This window comes from Hyla sarda, chromosome 3, assembly GCF_029499605.1.
Source record: "Hyla sarda isolate aHylSar1 chromosome 3, aHylSar1.hap1, whole genome shotgun sequence".
Classification (NCBI taxonomy): Eukaryota; Metazoa; Chordata; class Amphibia; order Anura; family Hylidae; genus Hyla; species Hyla sarda.
In genome coordinates this window covers 358,235,736-358,257,697 of record NC_079191.1, presented here as the reverse complement: position 1 = coordinate 358,257,697, position 21,962 = coordinate 358,235,736, and the positions used below count along the sequence as shown (strand labels likewise).

Here is a 21,962-nt window from a genome sequence, read left to right as displayed (position 1 = left end):
TCAAAAATGTTATATAATGTACACAACAAAAAAGTTATATAATGTACACAACAAAAAATGGTTGACAGAATTTTGTATAACTTTAAAAATGATTTACTCTTCTGAAACAGATCAAGTTGAGTTGTCTTCTGTCTTTCTTAGGATAACTTGTTACTATTACAAAATCCATATTGGCTCTCGCTGGAACCAAGGATGCTATATAGATTTATTGTTAATAAAAAAGTATAATATTAAATAATAATTGATAATTAATCTTCTCAGCCTAGCTGTGCAGTGATTGACCTCCTGCTCCAATACTCCCCACATTCTCCTAACATGAGATACCATGTGCTTCCCACATTAGATACATTGGCCCAGATTTACCATTGCAAATGCACCAAAAAACTGATGTGAGCTATCCATACGAGTTTTACACACACTTTCACCAGGTCTAAGAAAAGGGGCGGGGCCTCTGCAAATGGGTAGGACCTCTGGCTTAAAGGGGGTTTGGTTTAATAGGTCAAAAATGTGCATAAATTATTGAATACTATTCTGGCTTAAAGGAAGCCAACTAGAGTTGGTCTAAAATCATCCAAGTCAGTCTTCAGATATGCCATATACCATCAGTCTAATACACTTTTAGCATTTCCAAATAGTTTGTCAATCATTGTTCAAAAAATAATGTGGGGTTATTTTAGGGGAAACCACACTTTTAGTTGACATCTGCTTTTCAAAATAATTTGAGTACAAGGTCTTGCAAGAGAAAACTGTGTCTCAGGCTTTATCTCGACATCCTAGTAATGCAGATGTTGTAGCATTAACGTAACACGATTACCTACTTCTGACTCACTGATTAAGCCTAAAGTTTAGACATAAAATGCAATTTGATCCAAGACTGGTAACTTCCCAAGAGATTCAGTGGTTTGTGCTTCTTTTTGCAGGATGTCGTGAATACAATCATAAAGCACTGCTCCTCCAGCTTCTTCTTCCTCGGCTTGCCAGGGTACACAATGCTGATAGGAGACTTCATTGCAGCTGCGGCCAAGGTTCTGAGTACAGACATGTTGGAGGTGAGTATGACAATGCTCGTTGTGCACTCTCTGGAGAGAGCCCAGTAGCTAACAAGGTTCAGATTTCTCCACTCCAACAGGTGTTGTCTCATTAGAGCAACATGAAACTGCTCTCTAGGGGAATGATACCAGGGCAGCTGATGTGTGAAATTGTAGGATAGGATGACACAATGGGATTGCAGAGGTGTTTCATTAAAGAGCCAAAGTTTAAGGAATCATGTCCTCACTAATATTGTGGCACGGACTGCCTAGAAATTGCTTTCACAACCTCATTAGCTTTGTTCAATAAAAGTGATTGGAAATGCCAAGGTTGACAGAGGTGCTGCTGAGCTGAGACATATCTGGTGCAGAGCAAGGTTTTCTAAGCTGCAGTTGATAGGAAAATACCTTTACTCTTTATCCTTTCTTTAAAGGGGTACTCCACTGCACAGCGCTTGGAACAAACTGTTCCCACCGCTGGAGCCGGCAGTTCGTGACATCATAGCCCCGCCCCTTCATGACATCATACCCCGCCCCCTCAATGCAACTCTATGGGAGGGGGCATTCCAAACGCTGAGCAGCAGAGTACCCCTTTAAAGGGAACCTGTTATCCCTTTCATCCTGCCCTTTTTGACCTTTATGACATGGATATCAGTGCTGTGTCACTAGTGTGTGAATAATGTAGCTCCTTTAATAAACCCTTGCCGCACACTATGAGACAGACTTGTAGTGTATTCTTGAGATTTAGGCTTCCTCCACCCACCTACTGCTGAATGACGGTTTTCTCTCTATGCAAAGTTAGGCTGCTTTCACACTGAGCATTCATCCGTTATTAAACGTCCGTTTTCTGTGTAAAAATGGATGTATAATAACGGTGCTAATGGCTGAATAAATATTCATGTATGGCCGTAACACCTCTGCCTACTGACTCCCACAGCCATGACTACTACTACTCCCATCATGGAACAGATTTGTTTCCATGCTGGGAGTAGTAATTCCCTAGCTGCGGGAGTCGGCAGGCAGCTGGGGAGGCTACATTAGTGTTTGTACTATTAATCCCATCATGGAACAGTCTGTTCCATGATGGGGTTGTAGTACAGGGGCTGAAGGATTGATCACACCGGGTTTCACTTCTGAGACCCGATGTGATCTGAAGTTATTAAGCAGGGGAGCGGGCGGCATGGTACACAACCCTGCGATGTATCAGTGTGTTTTAACTTTCATTTTGGCCGGTGCAGAGGAGCCAATCAGGTCTCTCAGTGGGAGATTTAAAAATGAACATTGTGAGTAGCAGGGGCCATATGTATATTAAAAGCGCTGTGGGTGGGCAAGATATATAGCGCAGCAGGGGGGGCGGACATATAGCCTACATATCTAGCCCCCCAGCTCATTTATAATATGCCCCCTGCAGCGCATTTATACATATATACCCCCCACCGGCGCATTTATAAATATATACCCCCCGCCGGTGCATTTATAAATATATACCCCCCGCCGGTGCATTTATAAATATATACCCCCCGCCGGTGCATTTATAAATATATACCCCCCGCTGATGCATTAATAAATATATACCCCCCGCTGATGCATTAATAAATATATACCCCCCGCCATCGCATGTATAATGTGCCCCCCACAGCGCATGTATAAAATACCCTCGCAGCGCATATATATACATATGCCACTTTAGCGCTATATGTGAAAAGCATTCTAGCAGCAGCATCGGCTGGCCCGATGCTGCTGATAGAAATACTTTTCTTCACTTATAGCGCTTCAGGGGTATATGTGTATAGATGCGCTGGGGGAGGGGGGAGACATATAGCGTTGGGAGTCCTGAATGGCTCCTCAGTACTGACCATTCAGGGCTGCCCGCGGGGGATTCAAAAACGAAAGTTAAAACACACCATACATCGCAGGGTTGCAGAGCATGCCGCCCGCTCCCCTGCTTAATAACTTCTGATCGCATCGGGTCTCTTAAGTGAAACCCAGTGCGATCAATCCCTCAGGCCCCTCACTTCAATGTTAAAAATAGCGGCCGTTAATATACCGGTTTCTTGTGACGGAAGAAAAGTTTGTGCATGTTCCATTAATTCTTCCGTCACAACTAACGTCCGTTAGTCATGACAGACTATAATGGGTCATAATGGATAATCAAAAAATCCCATAGACTTTAATGGGATTTTGTAAAGGACGTTTAACATCCTTTTTTTTTTTTTTTTTAAAGCTTTTCTAACGGACGTTTATAACGGATCTTTTAATGGATGGATTTTATAGTGTGAAAGCAGCCTTAGTGAAGTGTCGCAAGTAACTTATTAGGTGTCGATTTATCACAAGCAATTTATGTGCAGAAAATTTGCTGCAAATTCAGTAGCAACAAATTGGATGATATTTCTAAAAAATCTTAGCCACAGTTTGCAGAAATCTGCAGCAGGCAATGACCAGCTGTCTTAATTTGAAAGCACAATAGTCATTTGAAAAACTTTTGAATGGTCCTCCAGACATACCAAAAGTTTAGATCGCATCGGGTCTCAGTCCTGAGACCCTCTGCAATCTCAAGTTATAAACCTGCCAATTACGTGGCAGCACTCTGCACTCCCCGCTGGCCTCTCCATCAGATTTTCACTGCTTAGACTAATGCAGTGAATGAGTCTGATATCATTGACAGCTGGGGAGTAATGCATGCGCTGATGTACACTTCACTGGCATGTAACTTGATGGCAGCTGGTCCCAGGGCTAAGACCTGGTGCAGTCAAAACTTTTGATATGTCTAAATAACAGTAGGGCTTTAAATCTGCAGCATGTCAATTATTATTTTGGATCCTCTGCGTTTTTGTCAAAATCCATAATAATCCCACTGTTGTAGATTTTGCTGCGGATCCACAAAATAATCTGCAGCTATGGATTTTTAACACATTCCTTACTTAACTTAAAAAAAAAAATTGGCATATCCAACCAAAAGTGCAAATGCAAATAATAAAGTGAAAATATCAATACCCACATGTGCAAGACCAAAACAACCATGAGACGTCCCCCCCCCCCCCCCCCTACGTCTTTTTCCGTTCTTCTTTTAGGGAAGGTTATGTTAAAACGTTTTGTTGCACATCTGCTGCGTATTTGTTGCAGATTTTCACATTTCACTTTAACTTTAAAGCGCAACTGTCATGACTACAATGTTGTTACAGATGTCCATAACATGAGTGTAACAACACCTTTATGGGTTTTCCTCCTTCTTTTATAACTTATAAAAATACATTTATCCAGCGGTCTGGCACAGTCGGATAGGCGTGGATTGGGGTTTGCAAATCACCGCTGCCGCCACGCCTATCCTCTCCTTTCAGCACTGGGATCGCTGTGTAGTAAGGCATAGGCAGTGGGAGCGAGCGCTCGCTCTGTCAATTCAGGGCGGTGGCGCACGCACGTCAGGAGGGGCGCATGCGCATTGTCTTACTACACAGCGATCTCGGTGCTGAAAGGAGAGGATAAGCGTGGCGCCGGCGGGGCTTTGCGAATCCCAAGCCACGCCTATTCCAACTGTGTCAGACTGCTGGATAAATGTATTTTATAAGTTATAAAAGTAGGAAAACCCATAAAGGTATGGTTACACTCATGTTATGGTCATCTGTAACAACGTTGTAGTAGTCTGGGGTAGAGATGAGCGAACTTACAGTAAATTCAATTAGTTAGGAACTTCTCGGCTCGGCAGTTGATGACTTATCCTGCATAAATTAGTTCAGCTTTCAGGTGCTCCCGTGGGCTGGAAAAGGTGGATACAGTCCTAGGAGACTCTTTCCTAGGACTGTATCCACCTTTTCCAGCCCACCGGAGCACCTGAAGGCTGAACTAATTTATGCAGGATAAGTCATCAACTGCCGAGCCGAGAAGTTCGTGACGAATCAAATTTACTGTAAGTTCGCTCATCTCTAGTCTGGGGGGCTAAAATCTCATGAGTTGCGCTTTAAGACCATGTTTACACACATTTTTGCCTTGTTTTTGGGCTGTTTCTTTTGTTTTTCTACTATTGAATTCTCTAGAACTCTGTACCTAAATGGCCATTAGTGAGCACGCACATTCATTTTGCTGTTTTAGAGTTGTATACCAGTGTTTTCTTCAAAGAAAAATAATGGCATAGTTACTTAGTCGGGTCTTCCCACAGTTGCCGTTCGCCTTTGTCCAGATCCCTAGTCTGCTGTCTTCTTCCTGCCCCTGAGGACATTGATTGAAGCAGGACCTGCTCACTAAGCCAATTACTGGCAGTGATGGGACACCTCTGCTGTTAGTGATTGCTGTGCTGACAGGTCCTGCACAGAGCGTTTAAAGGGGTACTCTGGTTGAAAAAAAAAATTTCAAATCAACTGGTGCCAAAAAGGTAAACAGATTTGAAAATTGCTTATATTTAAAAATCTTAATCCTTCCAGTACTTATCAGCTGCTGTATACTACAGAGGAAGCTCTTTTCTTTTGAATTTCTTTTCTCTCTGACCACAGTGTGGGTGTCCAGGACTAATATGCCTTTTTATTTTTCTGCCTCCCCAGCAAAACCCACTGGTGGAACACTACTTTACTTTAATTCTTAGGGCCCGTAGCTTCTGTCTTTATTGGTTTTTCTAACCATACCTAAAAAAACAAAACAAAAAAAGATATACTTTATTCTTTCCAAATATCTCAAGGAATGTTTCTCTGGAGAAAAGATATCTTCAAGCCATATTCTCTGCTTTCTTATCCTATCCATAGCAGTTTGTAAGGTTTTCAGGCACAAAATATAGCAAATTGCGCCAAATATAGAGATGAAGCTGCGGCTGCAACATTCTTGTGCTTTTTTTCAGTTCATAAAGGTCCATTTATCCCGCAGCATCTGCACAATGCACTATTTTTAGTCGCCCTTTTCCACTTTTGTAAGCTTTTCCATCTCTCAGTATTCCTGATAGAAGAGTATGAGAATAACATGAGATAATCAGCGGTGGGGGCTGCGGTGGGGGTTGTATGTGGAAAAAGAAAAAACCTTGCGGACCTAGGAAAGGTTAATTGTGTCTCGTGGGAAGAATAATTCCCATCATAAGTACTACTTGTAATCAACCGCTGTCATCTCAAACACTTGCCTATGCTACCACACTGCCGAAATGATTATTAGGAAAACTGCTAACCGGAAATAAAATCAGCTAGGAGCCGGCTGATTGGAAGTGGATCCATCTTCAGAGCCTGGTTAACTACATAGGTGCACAGTCAGGGGCGGCAATGATAACACTGGCTTATTGTCACTTGCCTGCCGAGACCCCCAGGGAGATTGTGTGGGCAGTGTAAAACATTTAAGTGATTAAAAACCATATGATCAATGCAACGTCTGGATGTCACAGAGCCAAATACTGGTCCGAAAGGATTTTCTGCATTCATGGGTTATTAATGGCGACTCCATCAGGAAAATGTAGGAGTTAAAAGTAATATTCACAAAAAAACACTAATCATTTGTAATATTAACAAACTACAGTGATCCCTCAACTTACAATGGCCTCAACATACAATAGTTTCAACCTACAATGTTTTTTTTCTGAACCATTGTAACTTGAAACGAGACTCAACATACAATACAACAGACAGTCTAGATCTACGAAACGTGTCACAACTGGAGGAACTGACCAATCAGAATGGGCAATTTATTGGTAAATCACCTTTATTACTGAAGTGCATGCACTGACTGGCATCTGGTAGCGCACCCTACAGTAGGGGGGGGGAGGAGCTACAAGTTCTGTACTACTCCTTACCTGTGCCAGGGTTAGCTGCTCCTTTGGACACCAAGTAAGGGCGGCTCCATTTGGGACGCTGTGTGTACTGTATAGGACCCTGAAGAAGCTCCTGTCCTCTACATAAACCATGGTTTCCCAACCAGGGTGTCTCCAGCTGTTGCAAAAGTACAACTCTCAGCATGCCCGGACAGCCAACGGCTGTCCGGGCATGCTGGGAGTTGTTGTTTTGCAACAGCTGGAGGCACCCTGGTTGGGAAACACTGAAATGGACAGTGATTACAGCTCCCAGCAGATCTTTCTTACTTTTATATGTAAGGATTTGCTTCATCTCTTCAGAACCAATTACCAGGTTTCCATAGAGTTATGGTCTCAACATACAATGGTTTCAACATACAATGGTTGTCCTGGAACCAATTCGTATTGTAACTTGTGGGACCACTGTATTTAAAAATTTACATTGTAAATACATTAGCTCAAAATCATTGTACTTCCAGTTAATGAGTGTTAAAACTTGATTTATTGTATAGAACATACGGTATATAACTTATAAAGGTGTATTTGTCATGAAGACTCAATGCAGACCTGTGGTCAGTGTAAATAATGAGTATTTTTTTTACCGTATATACTTTTATAGCCTTGGGTGCCTCGATTTCAACAGTGTTTTTTATTTATTTTTTGCTTTTTGCACTTTTCACTGAAGAGTCAGATGGCTGGGAAATGTATTGCAATATGGGGTATGAATACTAGGTTAGTGGGAGTGATCAGGAACCTCATCATCACCCCCCCCCCCCCCAACATGTTTCTTATACAGCCCCATATAGGGGCCCTTAGCTTAGCATTTACTCCCACCCATCTAATCTAACCATTTTAAAGGGAACATGTCCTTGAATGTGATCTTTTGTTTTAATCAACTTTTTATGTTTGACATATTTTTTTTTATTCTGGATACTAAGCCTAATAGTAAGCTGACAATTGCAGATCTGTTGAGAAAAGTCTATTCGTTATCATCACAAGCAGGATAATATATACCGTATATACTCGAGTATAAGCCGTCCCGAATATAAGCCGAGGCCCCTAATTTTACCCCAAAAACCCAAGAAAAGTTATTGGCTCGACTATAAGCCTAGAGTGGCAAATACATCATCCCCCCCCATGTCATCACCCCCCCCCCCTGTCATCACCCCCCCCCCTGTCATCATCCAGACCCCCCGTCATCATCACCCCCGTCATCATCACCCCCGTCATCATCACCCCCGTCATCATCACCCCCGTCATCATCACCCCCGTCATCATCCAGACCCCCGTCATCATCCAGACCCCCGTCATCATCCAGACCCCCGTCATCATCCAGACCCCCGTCATCATCCAGACCCCCGTCATCATCCAGACCCCCGTCATCATCCAGACCCCCGTCATCATCACCCCCGTCATCATCACCCCCCCCCCCCTTTATCATCACCACCTGTCAATCCCTTCTCAGTCGTCTTCAACCTGCGGACCTCCAGATATTGCAAAACTACAACTCCCAGCATACCCGGACAGCCATGGGCTGTCCGGGCATGCTGGGAGTTGTAGTTTTGCAACTTCTGGAGGTCCGCAGGTTGAAGACCACTGAGAAGGGATTGACAGGCCAGAAAGTTTTTTTGTTCACTCGAGTATAAGCTGAGGGGGGCGTTTTCAGCACGAAAAATCGTGCTAAAAAACTCTGCTTATACTCTAGTATATACGGTATATACACATATTGGAATCGGACCACAGGTCACAGCCCCCCTCCTCCCAGCACAATAACCTCCAGTCTGTTGTTCCTATGTCCATGGTGCTTGTAAAGCATATATTTAAATGCTGTGCAGAAAGCCCAGGCAATATGTCTACCCCATATTAAGGTGTATAATTATAATTGAAAAAATATATATACCCATAATGCATCTTTCAGACCATTTAATCTTTATGTATCTTTGATTTTGTTGCCTCTCAGGGATTCCCTTTTCTTACATTTACCTTCACATTTCCATTTATATATAATGACGGAAATTTTGCATACAAAGGAACTGCTGTCAACCTAGGTCAGATTTATAGAGTTCTCCCCTCTAAAGTCATAGGCATGTGCTGTTTGGTAGATTGATAGGCATTTCATTGTCCTACCTGATGGTTCCCCATTGATGCCATATTCTGACATGAATCGAGTAAAAATAATAGTATTTTCTTAAAGGCAATCTGTCCACTCCATATTAGGTATTACGTAACCCTTACTATACCTTGGTTTTTATTGACGTCCGTTTTTAAACTTATTAAGCCGCTCTTTTGTGAGTGAACAGTCAGAGAGGCGATGCCGAGCTGCTGTGACGCCCTTTATCCCTGACTTGCCCTGCATTTATGATGTTTGGTTGAGGCAGCAGCTTAGCACCACCTCTTGACTGTTTATCTATTTGGTATAACTGTCACTATAACAATCCGTATCATTTTTTTAAAAACATTTTATTTCATTTTTATTTTCCAGTTATCAAAAACAACTTTAACAGATACCTTTATTTTAGCCCTTCCCTAGTCCCCCCCCCTTCCTCACCTCCTGTATGTGTTTGATACTTTTGCAACCTCTATAGTGCTAGTAACCTGAAATGTCTGCTTTATCTCCTAGGCACCACGTCTAGAGGCACAGATAATTCTGGGTTCCCTTGTTTGCTACCCAAACATTCATAAAGATCTCCCTTTGCTAGAGGCATCCAGTGGACTGAATGACATCAGTGTGAACAACAAGGACATCAAGGTAGGAAACACCATTTTTATTCACATACTAGCTGAGTACCTGGCGTTGTCCGGTTTTTCCTTCCTAATCCTTGTTGTGGAGGAAAATCAAGAGGAAGCTTTTGACTTCATATCCCGTCCTCATATATTGTTGTCATATCCCAACCCCATATCCCGTCCTCATATATTGTTGTCATATTTCAACCCCACATCCCGTCCACATATATTGTTGTCATATTCCAACCCCATATCCCGTCCTCATATATTGTTGTCATATTCCAACCCCACATCCCATCCTCATATATTGTTGTCATATTCCAACCCCATATCCCGTCCTCATATATTGTTGTCATATTCCAACCCCACATCCCGTCCTCATATATTGTTGTCATATTCCAACCCCATATCCCGTCCTCATATATTGTTGTCCTTTCCCGACCCCCACTCCAGACCCCCTCTCCCGACCCGTAATATGTGTACCAGGTATTGAAATATCTCCAGCCGTACGGAAGTTATGTGGGAACATACATTTCCCATTGATTTACATGGGACTTTAAACTAAAACCCTGACCCTCACAAATGGGGGTAGTTAAGGGTTAAATTAACGATCCTATATTATAAGTGGATATATAAGTAACATGTGACCAAGTATTATCGAAATATCTCCAGCCGTTTGGAAGTTATGCAGTAACATATATTTCCCATAGACTTGTATGGGACTTTAAACAAAAACCCCGACCCTGGCAAATGGGGGTGAGTAAGGGTTAAATCACCTATCCTATGTTTGTTGTTGACATATAAGTAACACGTGTGCAAAGTTTCATGTTAATATCTTTAGCGGTTTGGAAGTGATGCTGGAACATACATACACACATACACACACACACATACACACACACGTTGAGTTTTATATATATATTTAGATATTCTGAATGACAACTGCACAATTCTACAAACATTGATTCCTTTGTACATATTCAGAAAAGGAAAACATGGCCTTGCTAAAACAAGCTGTGCAAGAAGTATCCTTTGAGCATGCCCCATGCCTCTCCATTCCTCACCACTGCATGATCTCTATTGATCTGTAGAGGCCCCTTTGATCTTATGTTTATAACAAGTTCAATTTATGGGGGGGAAAAAACCTTTAAAGTTAAAAGATTTCCACTTCTTTTTTTAGCAGAGAAATTAACCAATTTTGTTTGCTCTTCTGGTGTAGAGATTCCAGATAACATATTAGTCCTTTACCAAAAGTAAATGCCAGATCATTAACATTTCTGGATTGTCAGAGAATGAACCAATTTCTTACATACATTTTCTACTACTGATTGCGTGGCTGCGACTAGGAGACTTAATAGGAGAGTCTCTATGTTATAATTGTGTTGGAGATTATACATATGTGTAATGATAGATCAGCATGTAGAGGGAACCAGATGTAGTTTGACTCATTTCGCAATGTGTTCACCATAATGCTTCTTTTCTGTCTAGACCATTTTGGTTGAAGTTTTGCTGAAGAATGCCAGGGAGGAACCAAATGAAGCTGCAAGGTAACATTCTAGGAGGTTGGGTTAAGACTTTATTGTGGCTTTCTTAGATCCACTTAGATTTTGAGATCCACTGCGCGATTTCCACCCAAAATGCAAACACAGCTAAATATGTTAGTAACTCCTAATAGCCTAGGGTGGGTGACAATGCTTCTTAGGGCCCATTCACACTACATGAGCTTCGCCCGGATATTCCATCTGTATTGGGCGCTGGCAAAAAAAAAGCCGGCATTGGGACCGCCCAGAAATGTGTTGTCTCAGTAGACGGCAATGCACTTCAGAGCAGTTTCTGCTGAAAGAATTAACTTGTTTATTCTTTCGGCAGAGCTGGGATCTGGAATTTCTGCTGCAGAAATTCTGTTTTGTGATTTGATCCAGTAGAATCCCATTGAAAACAATAGGAGGCCGCTGCACCATAATTTCTGAGAAGAATTCCATGAACTATACAGTTCTTCTACAGCTTTTCTTTGTTTATGCTTATGTTTTCCTTCATATTAAAACTAGAGCTGGGCGGTATGACCAAATATGTGTATCACAGTATTTTTTTTAACTTACGGTGGTTCCACGGTATATAACAGTATTTGCACCCCCCCCCCCAATCATGTGACCCGCGCGCAGTGTTCAGCGACCCCCCCCCCCCCCCCCCCGAATCATGTGACCCGCCAGCGCAGTTCTGTCGCCCCCCCATTAATGATCAGCCCAGCGGGGCACTACTCACAGATATCACGTTCAAGCACTGCCCTCCTCCTCTTTGTTGGGGGCCGCCGAGCGCTGGAACTCACTGTACGCCAGTGGTCTCCAACCTGCGGACCTCCAGTTGTTGCAAAACTACAACTCCCAGCATGCCCGGACAGCCAACGGCTGTCCGGGCATGCTGGGAGTTGTAGTTTTGCCACAGCTATAGGTCCGCAGGTTTGAGACCACTGCTGTCCGCTGTATCCCTATGCCCGGGCTGCAAAACATAAAGAAAATAAACTTTAAACTCACCTACTGTCGGGGCCACACTCTGGGGACTGAGGAGGACAGCCGTCAGCCTATCACCGGCCGCAGCGATGTCCCCGACAGTAGGTGAGTTTAAAGTTTATTTTCTTTATGTTTTGCAGCCCGGGCATAGGGATACAGCGGACAGCAGTGGTCTCCAACCTGCGGACCTCCAGCTGTGGCAAAACTACATAGTTACATAGTTAGTACGGTCGAAAAAAGACATATGTCCATCAAGTTCAACGAGGGAATTGAATGGTAGGGGTGTGGCCGTTGGGAGTAGGCATGCTGGGAGTTGTAGTTTTACAACAACTGGAGTTCTGCAGGTTGGAGACCACTGGCGTACAGTGAGTTCCAGTGCCCTGCGGCCCCCAACAAAGAGGAGGAGGGCAGTGCTTGAAGGTGACATCTGTGAGTAGTGCCCCGCTGGGCTGATCATTAATGGGGGGGGGAGGGGGCAGGGGGCAGAACTGCGCTGGCGGGTCACATAGAATTAGTTCCCCGATGTGGGGACAGCGCTGCGCTAGGCTGATAATACATTCCCGAGGGGGAGGGGCCCAAGCGCTATTGCGGTATGGCGGGAAATTCATATCGTGCAGACCAAAAAATTCGGTATTTGGTATGAACCGGTATACCGCCCAGCCCTAATTAAAACTGTTAGAATTCCTGCTTGATTTTACTGTGAGACTAATATAGACAAGTCATTATCTGACAAGAATGTTTTCTTGTCTTGTTGTTAATAATAATAATTTGTTGCTTAGGTGCATTGCAATCTGCTGTCTTGGGATATGGATCTGTGAAGAGCTGGTAGAGAATACCAATCATCCTCAGGTTATTGATGCGATTAATGTTATTGGAGTAACACTAAAGGTAATTCATGCTGCTTTCCTTTCTAATAATACACTGGATATTCTATTAAAGGGGTACTCTGGTGGAAATGTTTTTTTTTTTTTTATTAATTTTTTTTATTAAATGAACTGGTGCCAGAAAGTTTAACAGATTTGTAAATTACTTCTATTTAAAAATCTTAATCCTTTCAGTACCTATTAGCAGCTGTATGCTACAGAGGAAATTCTTTTCTTTTTGAATCTCTTATTTGTGTTGTCCGCAGTGCTCTCTGCTGACACCTCTGTCCGTGTCAGGAAATGTCCAGAGAAGCATAGGTTTGCTATGGGGATTTCCTCCTGCTCTGGACAGTTCCTGATATGGGCATCAGGTGTCAGCAGAGAGCACTGTGGACAAGACAAAAAAGAAACTCAAAAAGATACAGCTGCTAATGAGTGCTGGAAGGGTAAAGATTTTTTAATAGAAGTAATTTACAAATCTATTTAAAGGGGTAGTCCAGTGGTGAAAAACTTATCTCCTATCCTAAGGATAGGGGATAAGTTTGAGATCGCGGGGGGTCCGACCGCTGGGGCCCCCTGCGATCTCTCTGTACGGGGCCCCGGCTCTCCGCCGAGATAGCGGGTGTCGACCCCCGCACGAGGCGGCGGCCGACACGCCCCCTCAATACATCGCTATGGCAGAGCCGGAGATTGCCGAAGGCAGCGCTTCGGCTCTGCCATAGAGTTGTATTGAGGGGGCGTGTCGGCCGCCGCCTCGTGCGGAGGCGGACACGCCCCCTTCCCGCGGGCTGTCGGGGCTCCGTACAGGAGATCGCAGGGGGCCCCTGGGGTCGGACCCCCCCGCGATCTGCAACTTATCCCCTATACTTAGGATAGGGGATAAGTTGCTCACCACTGAGTCACCACTGGACTACTCCTTTAACTTTCTGGCACCAGTTGATTAAAAAAAATATATATATATGTTTTCCACCAGAGTACCCCTTTAACTTCAATTGTTGTGTTCTAGAATTAGACACTGATGTGTATTGTCAGCTTGTACCTACCCCAGGTCAGGTGACAAGTGACTTATCATGTATCTCATATTCTTTGCTTATGTTCTCACAGAATGTCCTCATCTGTTCCAAAAATTATTGTTCAGTAATGTGGTTAAGGAGTACATAATGTGCACATGTGGAATCTCAAAGATGAATCAGAAAGTATAGAGATATAGATTTATTTACAAATAACTGGGAAGCACTACGGAAAGATTGTTGATATTAATGTATTTCTTTTGCTGTGTTAAAGGGAACCTGTCATCACTTTCATGCTGCCAGAACCACAAGTCATCTTAGCTCTCCCTGGCATCTTCTCGCTGTTACATCAGACTTAATTAATAGATCTCTCCATATAATCAATCAGGGCGAGATCCCTATCATTCAAGGCCTGCAGGGCAGGGAGAAGCTACCAGAGACCTCCCTGATTATTTGTGGTTCATGCAGCATGAAAGCAATGACAAGCTTCCTTTTAAAGGTTGAGTTTTATTTGTTATCTCTTCCCAGTGCTGGATTCCCAGCTTACACTTCTCAATACTGCTCCATAATATCCTCCTTGCTGTTTTTTCTTCCAGTGTGCTATAGAAAATAGGGGGGGGGGGCATGGTCTCCATGTCTACAAATAGTCTCCATCCACTAGCAATGGGACAACTAAAAATTAGACATGGAGTCTGCAAAAAAAAAAAGTAAACAGTTGAAAAAAGAAAGATACAAGTTGAGCAGAAATACTCCTACAATAGCTTATTCTGAAAAGTCTGTTGAAAGGTTAATGACCATTTAAGTCACTTAAATGTGGAAACAAAACTGTAGCTACATTTTATTACTGATCTTGTACTGACCCTGAAGGAGAGACTGTATTCTATTTCAGAGCAGAGACAAACCTTCAATGCATTTCTTTATTTCTCGGTGTCTGTGTAGATGTCATCTCTCCGCATCTATTCCAACATCAGAAAAACAAAATGCCCTGCTTTATAGGGATGTGTCTGACCACAAGCTTGCTGAATGATGAATGCTGCACTGACCCTTTACAATTTTTTATATAGATAGCCCTTCCTGTCTGACGTCTGTGTAATGCTTAATTTCCCCTGTGTTGGCGCTGCAGGAAAATTAAAGACTTGTTGCCTTGTTTCCATGCAATTACCAGGCAGTTCCTGGGTGCCGAGAAGGTGGACGCTTTGGGGAAATTTATCAAAACCTGTGCAGAGGAAATGTTAACCAGTTGCCCATAGCAATCAGATGCTACTGTTCATTTTCCTGTGTGCTTTTCTGAATGCTTGAGCACTGGTTTTATTAGTTAAATAGCAGTGGGGGTTGGTGTTTGGGGGATTGGACTGGCAGCGTTCCCAAGCTCCCTGTTTGGTGACATCCGGCTGGCATCTTCGTATTAACGCCTCTTCCCGTGCTGAGCCTCTGCAGAGTGGACCTACATTCTGCAGCAGAGGACCTGAACGTCACCATGCATGGGAAGCTTTGGAAAAACCCACCCCCATCCCGTGCATTAAGCTGATCATTTGCATATACAGTGACCCCCCGACCTACGATGGCCCCGACATACGATAATTTCAACATGCGATGGTCTCTCAGAGGCATCAACATACGATGCTTTTGTATGTCGGGGCCTTCGCATAAACGGCTATCCGGCAGCGCAGACTGCTTCAGCCGTTTACGGTGCCCTGTGTGGTCCGCTGACGATCACTTACCTGTCCTCGGGGCTCCGGCGCGTCCTCTTCGGGATCCCCTGCATCGTCGGCGCTCTCCATCGTCGTCATCACGTCACTGCGCACACTGTCCCGTCATCCAATAGGAGCGGCGTGCGTAACGACGTGATGGCGACGGAGAGCGAGGATCCCGGGGAAGCAGAGGCCTTACCGGAGCATCGGTGACACCCCGGGGACGCGGCGACAGCGATGGAAGGCGACATCCAGGGCAGCGGTGACGAGCGGTGACGGTCCGGAGCGGCGGGGACACGTGAGTATAACCTCCAATATCAGTAGTCTTCAACCTGTGGACCTCTAGATGTTGCAAAACTACAACTCCCAGCATGCCCAGACAGCCGTTGGCTGTCGGGGCATGCTGGGTGTTGTAGTTTTGCAACATCTGGAGGTCCGCAGGTTGTAGACCACTGTCCTATACTTTACATTGCACGGATCCCTCAACATACGATGGTTTCAACAAACGATGGTCCATTTGGAACGGATTACCATTGTATGTTGAGGGACCACTGTACTGAAGAAGAGGTATTCCGACAGAATGGAGACAGGAAGTGTGGACCGGTAAGTATCATTGTCATCAGTGTCGCCTACACTACAAGGCTGTACAACAGGTTAGTGCAATTGACACTGATGACAGATTCCCTTTAGTTTTTCTTTTATTTATTTTTATTTATAAAATACACAATCTTGTCAGACATGTAGGGGGAGATTTATCATTGCTTTTAGAGAATTTTTTTGTCTATGTTTTGGCGCAGTTCAGGCGCAAGCAGCATATTTAGGGACTTTTATGCGCCTTTTGATATAGACAGTTTCACTCTTTTTGCCTACCCGTAGAACTTTTTCTTTTTGACCATGCAGTGGTCACGTATTTATCATTTCAAAAGTCGCAATTTTGTGCGCAAAGGTACTTTTTTAGGCGCAATGCTACACCACCTACCAGAAGGCAAGAGAATCACTTCTACCTTCCACAATTCAACCTTTAAAGGTGTACTCCGGTGAAAAACTTTTGCTTTTTTTAAATCAACTGGTGCCAGAAAGTTAAACAGACTTGTAAATTGCTTCTATTAAAAAATCATAATCCTTCCTGTACTTATTAGCTACTGAATACTACAGTGAAAAAAAAATTCCGTTTGAAACACAGAGCTGTCTGCTGACATCATGAGCACAGTGCTCTCTGCTGACATCTCTGTCCATTTTAGGAACTGTCCAGAGTAAATGGAAATCCCCATAGCAAACATATGCTGTTCTGGACAGTTCCTAAAATGGGCAGAGATGTCAGCAGAGAGCACTGTGCTCGTGATGTCAGCAGAGAGCTCTGTGTTTCAAAAAGAAAAGAATTTCCGCTGTAGTATTCAGCAGCTAATAAGTACAGGAAGAATTAAGATTTTTTTAATAGAAGTAATTTACAAATCTGTTTAACTTTCTGGCACCAGTTGATAAAAAAAAAAAAAAGAAAAAAAAAAAGTTTTTCACCGGAGTACCCCTTTAACCTCTTGTGGACAACAGCTATCTGCCACCAGGACCCATCTCTAATGCCAGACATCACCTATACCGGTGATGCCCGGCTTTAACCCCTTAAACACCGCAATCAAATTTCATTTTAGCATCTAAAATGCAAGTAAAAATGTAACGGCAGCTCTGTGATAGTAAGTAAAAACACCTAACCTGCCAAATTCAGGGAAAGTGTCTACTTCCCTCCCTCACAAGTGTCTAGATAAAGTGTATGTGGTAGAGCTGTTCCCACCACAGCAGAGCTGCGCAAAATTCATCATCCTGCTGCACCCTCTTGATAAATAAGATGCTAGTCAAACCCACCACCCAAATAAATGTGGGAAAATAGCTCTACCGTAGACATTCTTTGATAAATCTGAGCCGTATTGTATGCACAAAACTCCTTTTTGATTGTCAGAGTAAAGACGTGCTTTAATCGGATATTTGGTTTTAATCTGCAGAAATAGTCAAATTTTAACATGGTTTATAATAAATCTAAGGCAACTTTTTACATGTCTATATTCTGTATTTCCCATTGTCCTTTATATGGGTTTTTACTGCTATAAAGTACAGCTAAAAGTAACTTTCTGCAGCTTTCCTGAGCCTTCCTGTTGGCATTGTCTCCTGCAGTTTTTCAGCACCATGGATAGTTCATGTCATGGAAGTGTTTACAGGATTGACTGTACGCCTAGCTGTGAGTTGTTAGATGTGGGGTTATCTCTGATGTGTTATTAAAAGAAGAAAAAAAATAATTTTACATATTTATTTCTATTTTATTTTTATTATGTTAATAATATGATGCAGTTAAGTTATTGTTTTATAGCTGACTGCAAAGGGAGAAGCTGGGTGGCCAGTGAACCACCAACTTATTTTTCGCCATATAAGACGCTCCGGCATATAAAACGCACCCAATTTTAACGGGTGAAAATCTAGAAAAAAAAGATTCTGAACCTTCAACCTGCGGACCTCCAGATGTTGCAAAACTACAACTCCCAGCATGCCCGGACAGCCGTTGGCTGTCCGGGCATGCTGGTAGTTGTAGTTTTGCAACATCTGGAGGTCCGCAGGTTGAAGACCACTGGTATAGGAGGCAATACTCACGTGTCCCCGCCGTTCCGGACCCGTCACCACTGCCCTGGATGTCGCCCTCCATTGCTGTTGCCGCGTCCCCGGGGTGTCCCCGTCGCTCCGGAACGTCTCTGCTGCCGGGTATCCTCGCGCTCTGTCGCCGCCATCACGTCACTACGCACGCTGCTCCTATTGGATGACAGGACAACGTGATGACGATGAAGGAGAGCGCCGGCCATGCAGGGGATCCCGCCACGGAGCAGACACCGAGGAGGCAGGTGAGGTCCCTCCCGGTGTCCTGTAATCTTTTCGGGACACTGCGATTTCACCGCGGCGGTCCCGAACAGCCCGACTGAGCAGCCGGGTTAGTGTCACTTTGCCTTCAGACGCAGTGGTCAGCTTTGATCGCCGCGTCTGAAGGGTTAATACAGGGCATCACCGCGATCAGTGATGTCCTGTATTAGCCGCGGGTCCTGGCCGTTGATGACCGCAGGGACCGCCGCGATAAGACAGGGTTTAATATGTATTTGCCGTATATTATGTATTTCCCCAGTTTTGGGGAAGAAAAAGTGCTTCTTATAGAGTGAAAAATACGGTATTTTTCTAAAAATCTAATCCCTTTCTATTTCTTAACAATTTTTTTTCATTTCAATTTTATTTTTCAGTTTTCCAACAAAACGGTGGCCCAGGTGGCCTGTGATGTCCTTCAGCTGCTGGTTTCTTATTGGCGAGAACTTGAGAACTCTGATTTGCCTTTGTGTAGAAAGATCACAGAGGTAGGTTGTATTTGTGAGATTTTTTACACTCATGGCTATTCTCTCTACCTGATCCATCTGATATGCCTGTAGAATTTATTGGTTTAATATATACCAAAAATGAGCCCTGTTGGCATGCCTTTGGCTGGTATACGTTTTATATTTCTTCTCTACCAATTGCTTGATTTCCACTCTTTTTGACCTTTTTATCTGAAGCCTAAGGGCTTGTTTAAATGACAAATATAAGAGGCGGAAAATTCTGCCTCAAAATTAGTGACTGAAATCAATGCTGTTTTTAACCCCTTCACGACGAGCGACGTGTCACGTACATGTACGGCGTCGCGAAGTGTCACTTGGCGCGCGGCGACGTACATGTACGTCGCGGGGTTCCGGGAGCGCCGCGTCACCGCTAGCGGTGATCGGGCCGGGATGACTGCTGTTATCTAACAGCAGGCATCCCGGCACATCGCCGAGGGGGGTCCTGAGACCCCCCCATGACCGCGATGCGCGCAAATCGCAGGTCAATTCAGACCTGCGATCTGCGCGATTCTGGGTCATACGGGTCACTGGTGACCCGAAAAATAAGAGGGATCGTTGGTGTCCGAGACACCCTAGATCCTCCTAAAGGGATAGGAGTTTGGTGGCAGGGTTGCCACCCCTCCTATCCCTGCTATTGGTCGGCCGAGCGACCGACCGATAGCAGACCGGGGGAGGGGGGGGTTAAAGTTCGGTTCCCCCGCTTTGCCCACCTATCGGTGTCCGGGCAAAACGGGGGAACCGTCCAGGGAGGGTCGGCGCCGAAGGTCCCTTACCTGGATCCCGGATCGCGATCCTCCATGCGGGGATCCCCCACGTGCGGCGGCGGCGGCTTCCGGGTCCTGCTAGGTGAGTTGTTGCCTAGCAACATCCGGAGGGCCACAGTTTACAGTGGTCTCTAAACCGTGGCCCTCCAGATGTTGCAAAACTACAACTCCCAGCATGCCCAGACAGCTGTTTGCTGTGTGGGCATGCTGGGACTTGTAGTTTTGCAATATTTAGAGGGGTTCAGGTTGTAGATCACTAAGTGGTCTCAAACTGTAGCCCTCCAGATGTTGCAAAACTACAACTCTCAGCATGCCCAGACAGCAGTTTGCTGGCTGGGCATGCTGAGAGTTGTAGTTTTGCAACATCTGGAGGGCCACAGTTTTGAGACCACTGGACAGTGATTTACAACCTGAACCCCTCTAAATCTTGCAAAACTACAACTCCCAGCATTCAGGAACAGCATAAGCTGTCTTGGCATGCTGGGAGTTGTACTTGCTTGCCTCCAGCCATTGCATAACTACATCTCCCAGCATGCCCTTCCGCAATCAGTACATGCTGGGAGTTGCAGTTTTGCAACAGCTGGAGGCACACTGGTTGGAAAATACTGAGTTAGGTCATAGAAGCTAACTCAAGGTTTTCCAGCCAGTGTGCCTCCAGCTGTTGCAAAACTACAACTCCCAGCATGCATGGTCTGTCAGTGCATGCTGGGAGTTGTAGTTTTGACCCCCCTCCCGTGTGAATGTACAGGCTACATTCACACTGGCGGCAGATTACAGCGAGTTCCCCGCAGCAAATTTGAGATGCGGCAAATTTTCCGCCGCAGCTCAAACTCCTAGCGGGAGACTCAGTGTAATCCGCCGCCAGTGTGAATGTAACCTAAAAACACTACACTACACTAACATAAAATAAAGAGTAAAACACTACATATACACACGTACACTGCCCCCCCACCCCCCTTCTCCAATAAAAATGAAAAACGTATTGTATGGCAGTGTTTCTAAGATGGAGCCTCCAGCTGTTGCAAAACAAAAACTCCCAGCATTTCTGGACAGCAATTGACTGTCCAAGCATGCTGGGAGTTTAGCAACAGCTGGAGGCACCCTGTTTGGGAATCACTGGCGTAGAATACCCCTATGTCCACCCCTATGCAAGTCCCTAATTCAGGCCTCAAATGCACATGGCGCTCTCACTTTGGAGCCCTGTCGTATTTCAAGGCAACAGAATAGGGTCACATATGGGGTATCGCCGTACTCGGGAGAAATTGCCTAACAAATTTTGGGGGGCTTTTTCTCCTTTCACCTCTTATGAAAAGGAACAGTTGGGGTCTACACCAGCATGTTAGTGTAAAAAAATAAAAAAATTTACACTAACATGCTGGTGTTGCCCTATACTTTTCATTTTCACAAGAGGTAGAAGGGAAAAAAGACCCCCAAAATTTGTAACACAATTTCTCCCGAGTACGGAGATACCCCATATGTGGGCGCAAAGTGCTCTGGGGGCGCACAACAAGGCCCAGAAGGGAGAGTGCGCCATGTACATTTGAGGTGATTTGCACAGAGGTGGCTGATTGTTACAGCGGTTCTGACAAACGCAAAAAAAAAAACACACCCACATGTGATCCCATTTTGAAAACTACACCCCTCACGGAATGTAATGAGGGGTGCAGTGAGAATTTACACCCCACAGGTGTCTGACCGATCTTTGGAACAGTGGTCCGTGAAAATGAAAAATTTTGCACAGGCCACTGTTCCAAAGATCTGTCAGACACCAGTGGGGGGTAAATGCTCACTTTACGCCTTGTTACGTTCCTCAAGGGGTCTAGTTTCCAAAATGGTATGCCATGTGGGGGTTATTTTGCTGTTCTGGCACCATAGGGGCTTCCTAAATGCGACATGCCCCCCGAGCAAAATTTGCTCTCAAAAAGCCAAATATGACGCCTTCCCTTCTGAGCATTGTAGTTCGCCCGTAGTGCACTTCAGGTCCACTTATGGGGTACCTCCATACTCAGAAGAGATGGGGTTACAAATTTTGGGGGGTCTTTTCTGCTATTAACCCTTGCAAAAATGTGAAATTTGGGGGGAAACCCACATTTTAGTGACAATAATTTTTTTTTTTTTTACATATGCAAAAGTCGTGAAACACCTGTGGGGTATTAAGGCTCACTTTATCCCTTGTTACGTTCCTCAAGGGGTCTAGTTTCCAAAATGGTATGCCATGTGTTTTTTTT

At 44.3% G+C, this 21,962-nt stretch overlaps 1 protein-coding gene across 4 annotated transcripts in view; it reads left to right on the top strand.

Moving 5' to 3' along the window:
- Positions 1-21,962, top strand: part of RALGAPA2 (Ral GTPase activating protein catalytic subunit alpha 2) — a 312,968-nt gene that overhangs the window by 136,274 nt on the left and 154,732 nt on the right. For all 4 annotated transcript variants that reach the window (XM_056567643.1, XM_056567642.1, XM_056567641.1 and 1 more), the window contains 5 exons: positions 921-1,049; positions 9,401-9,529; positions 10,993-11,051; positions 12,791-12,899; positions 18,842-18,952. In XM_056567643.1, the coding sequence (XP_056423618.1) occupies positions 921-1,049; positions 9,401-9,529; positions 10,993-11,051; positions 12,791-12,899; positions 18,842-18,952 (537 nt within the window). The remainder of the gene's footprint in view (positions 1-920; positions 1,050-9,400; positions 9,530-10,992; positions 11,052-12,790; positions 12,900-18,841; positions 18,953-21,962) is intronic.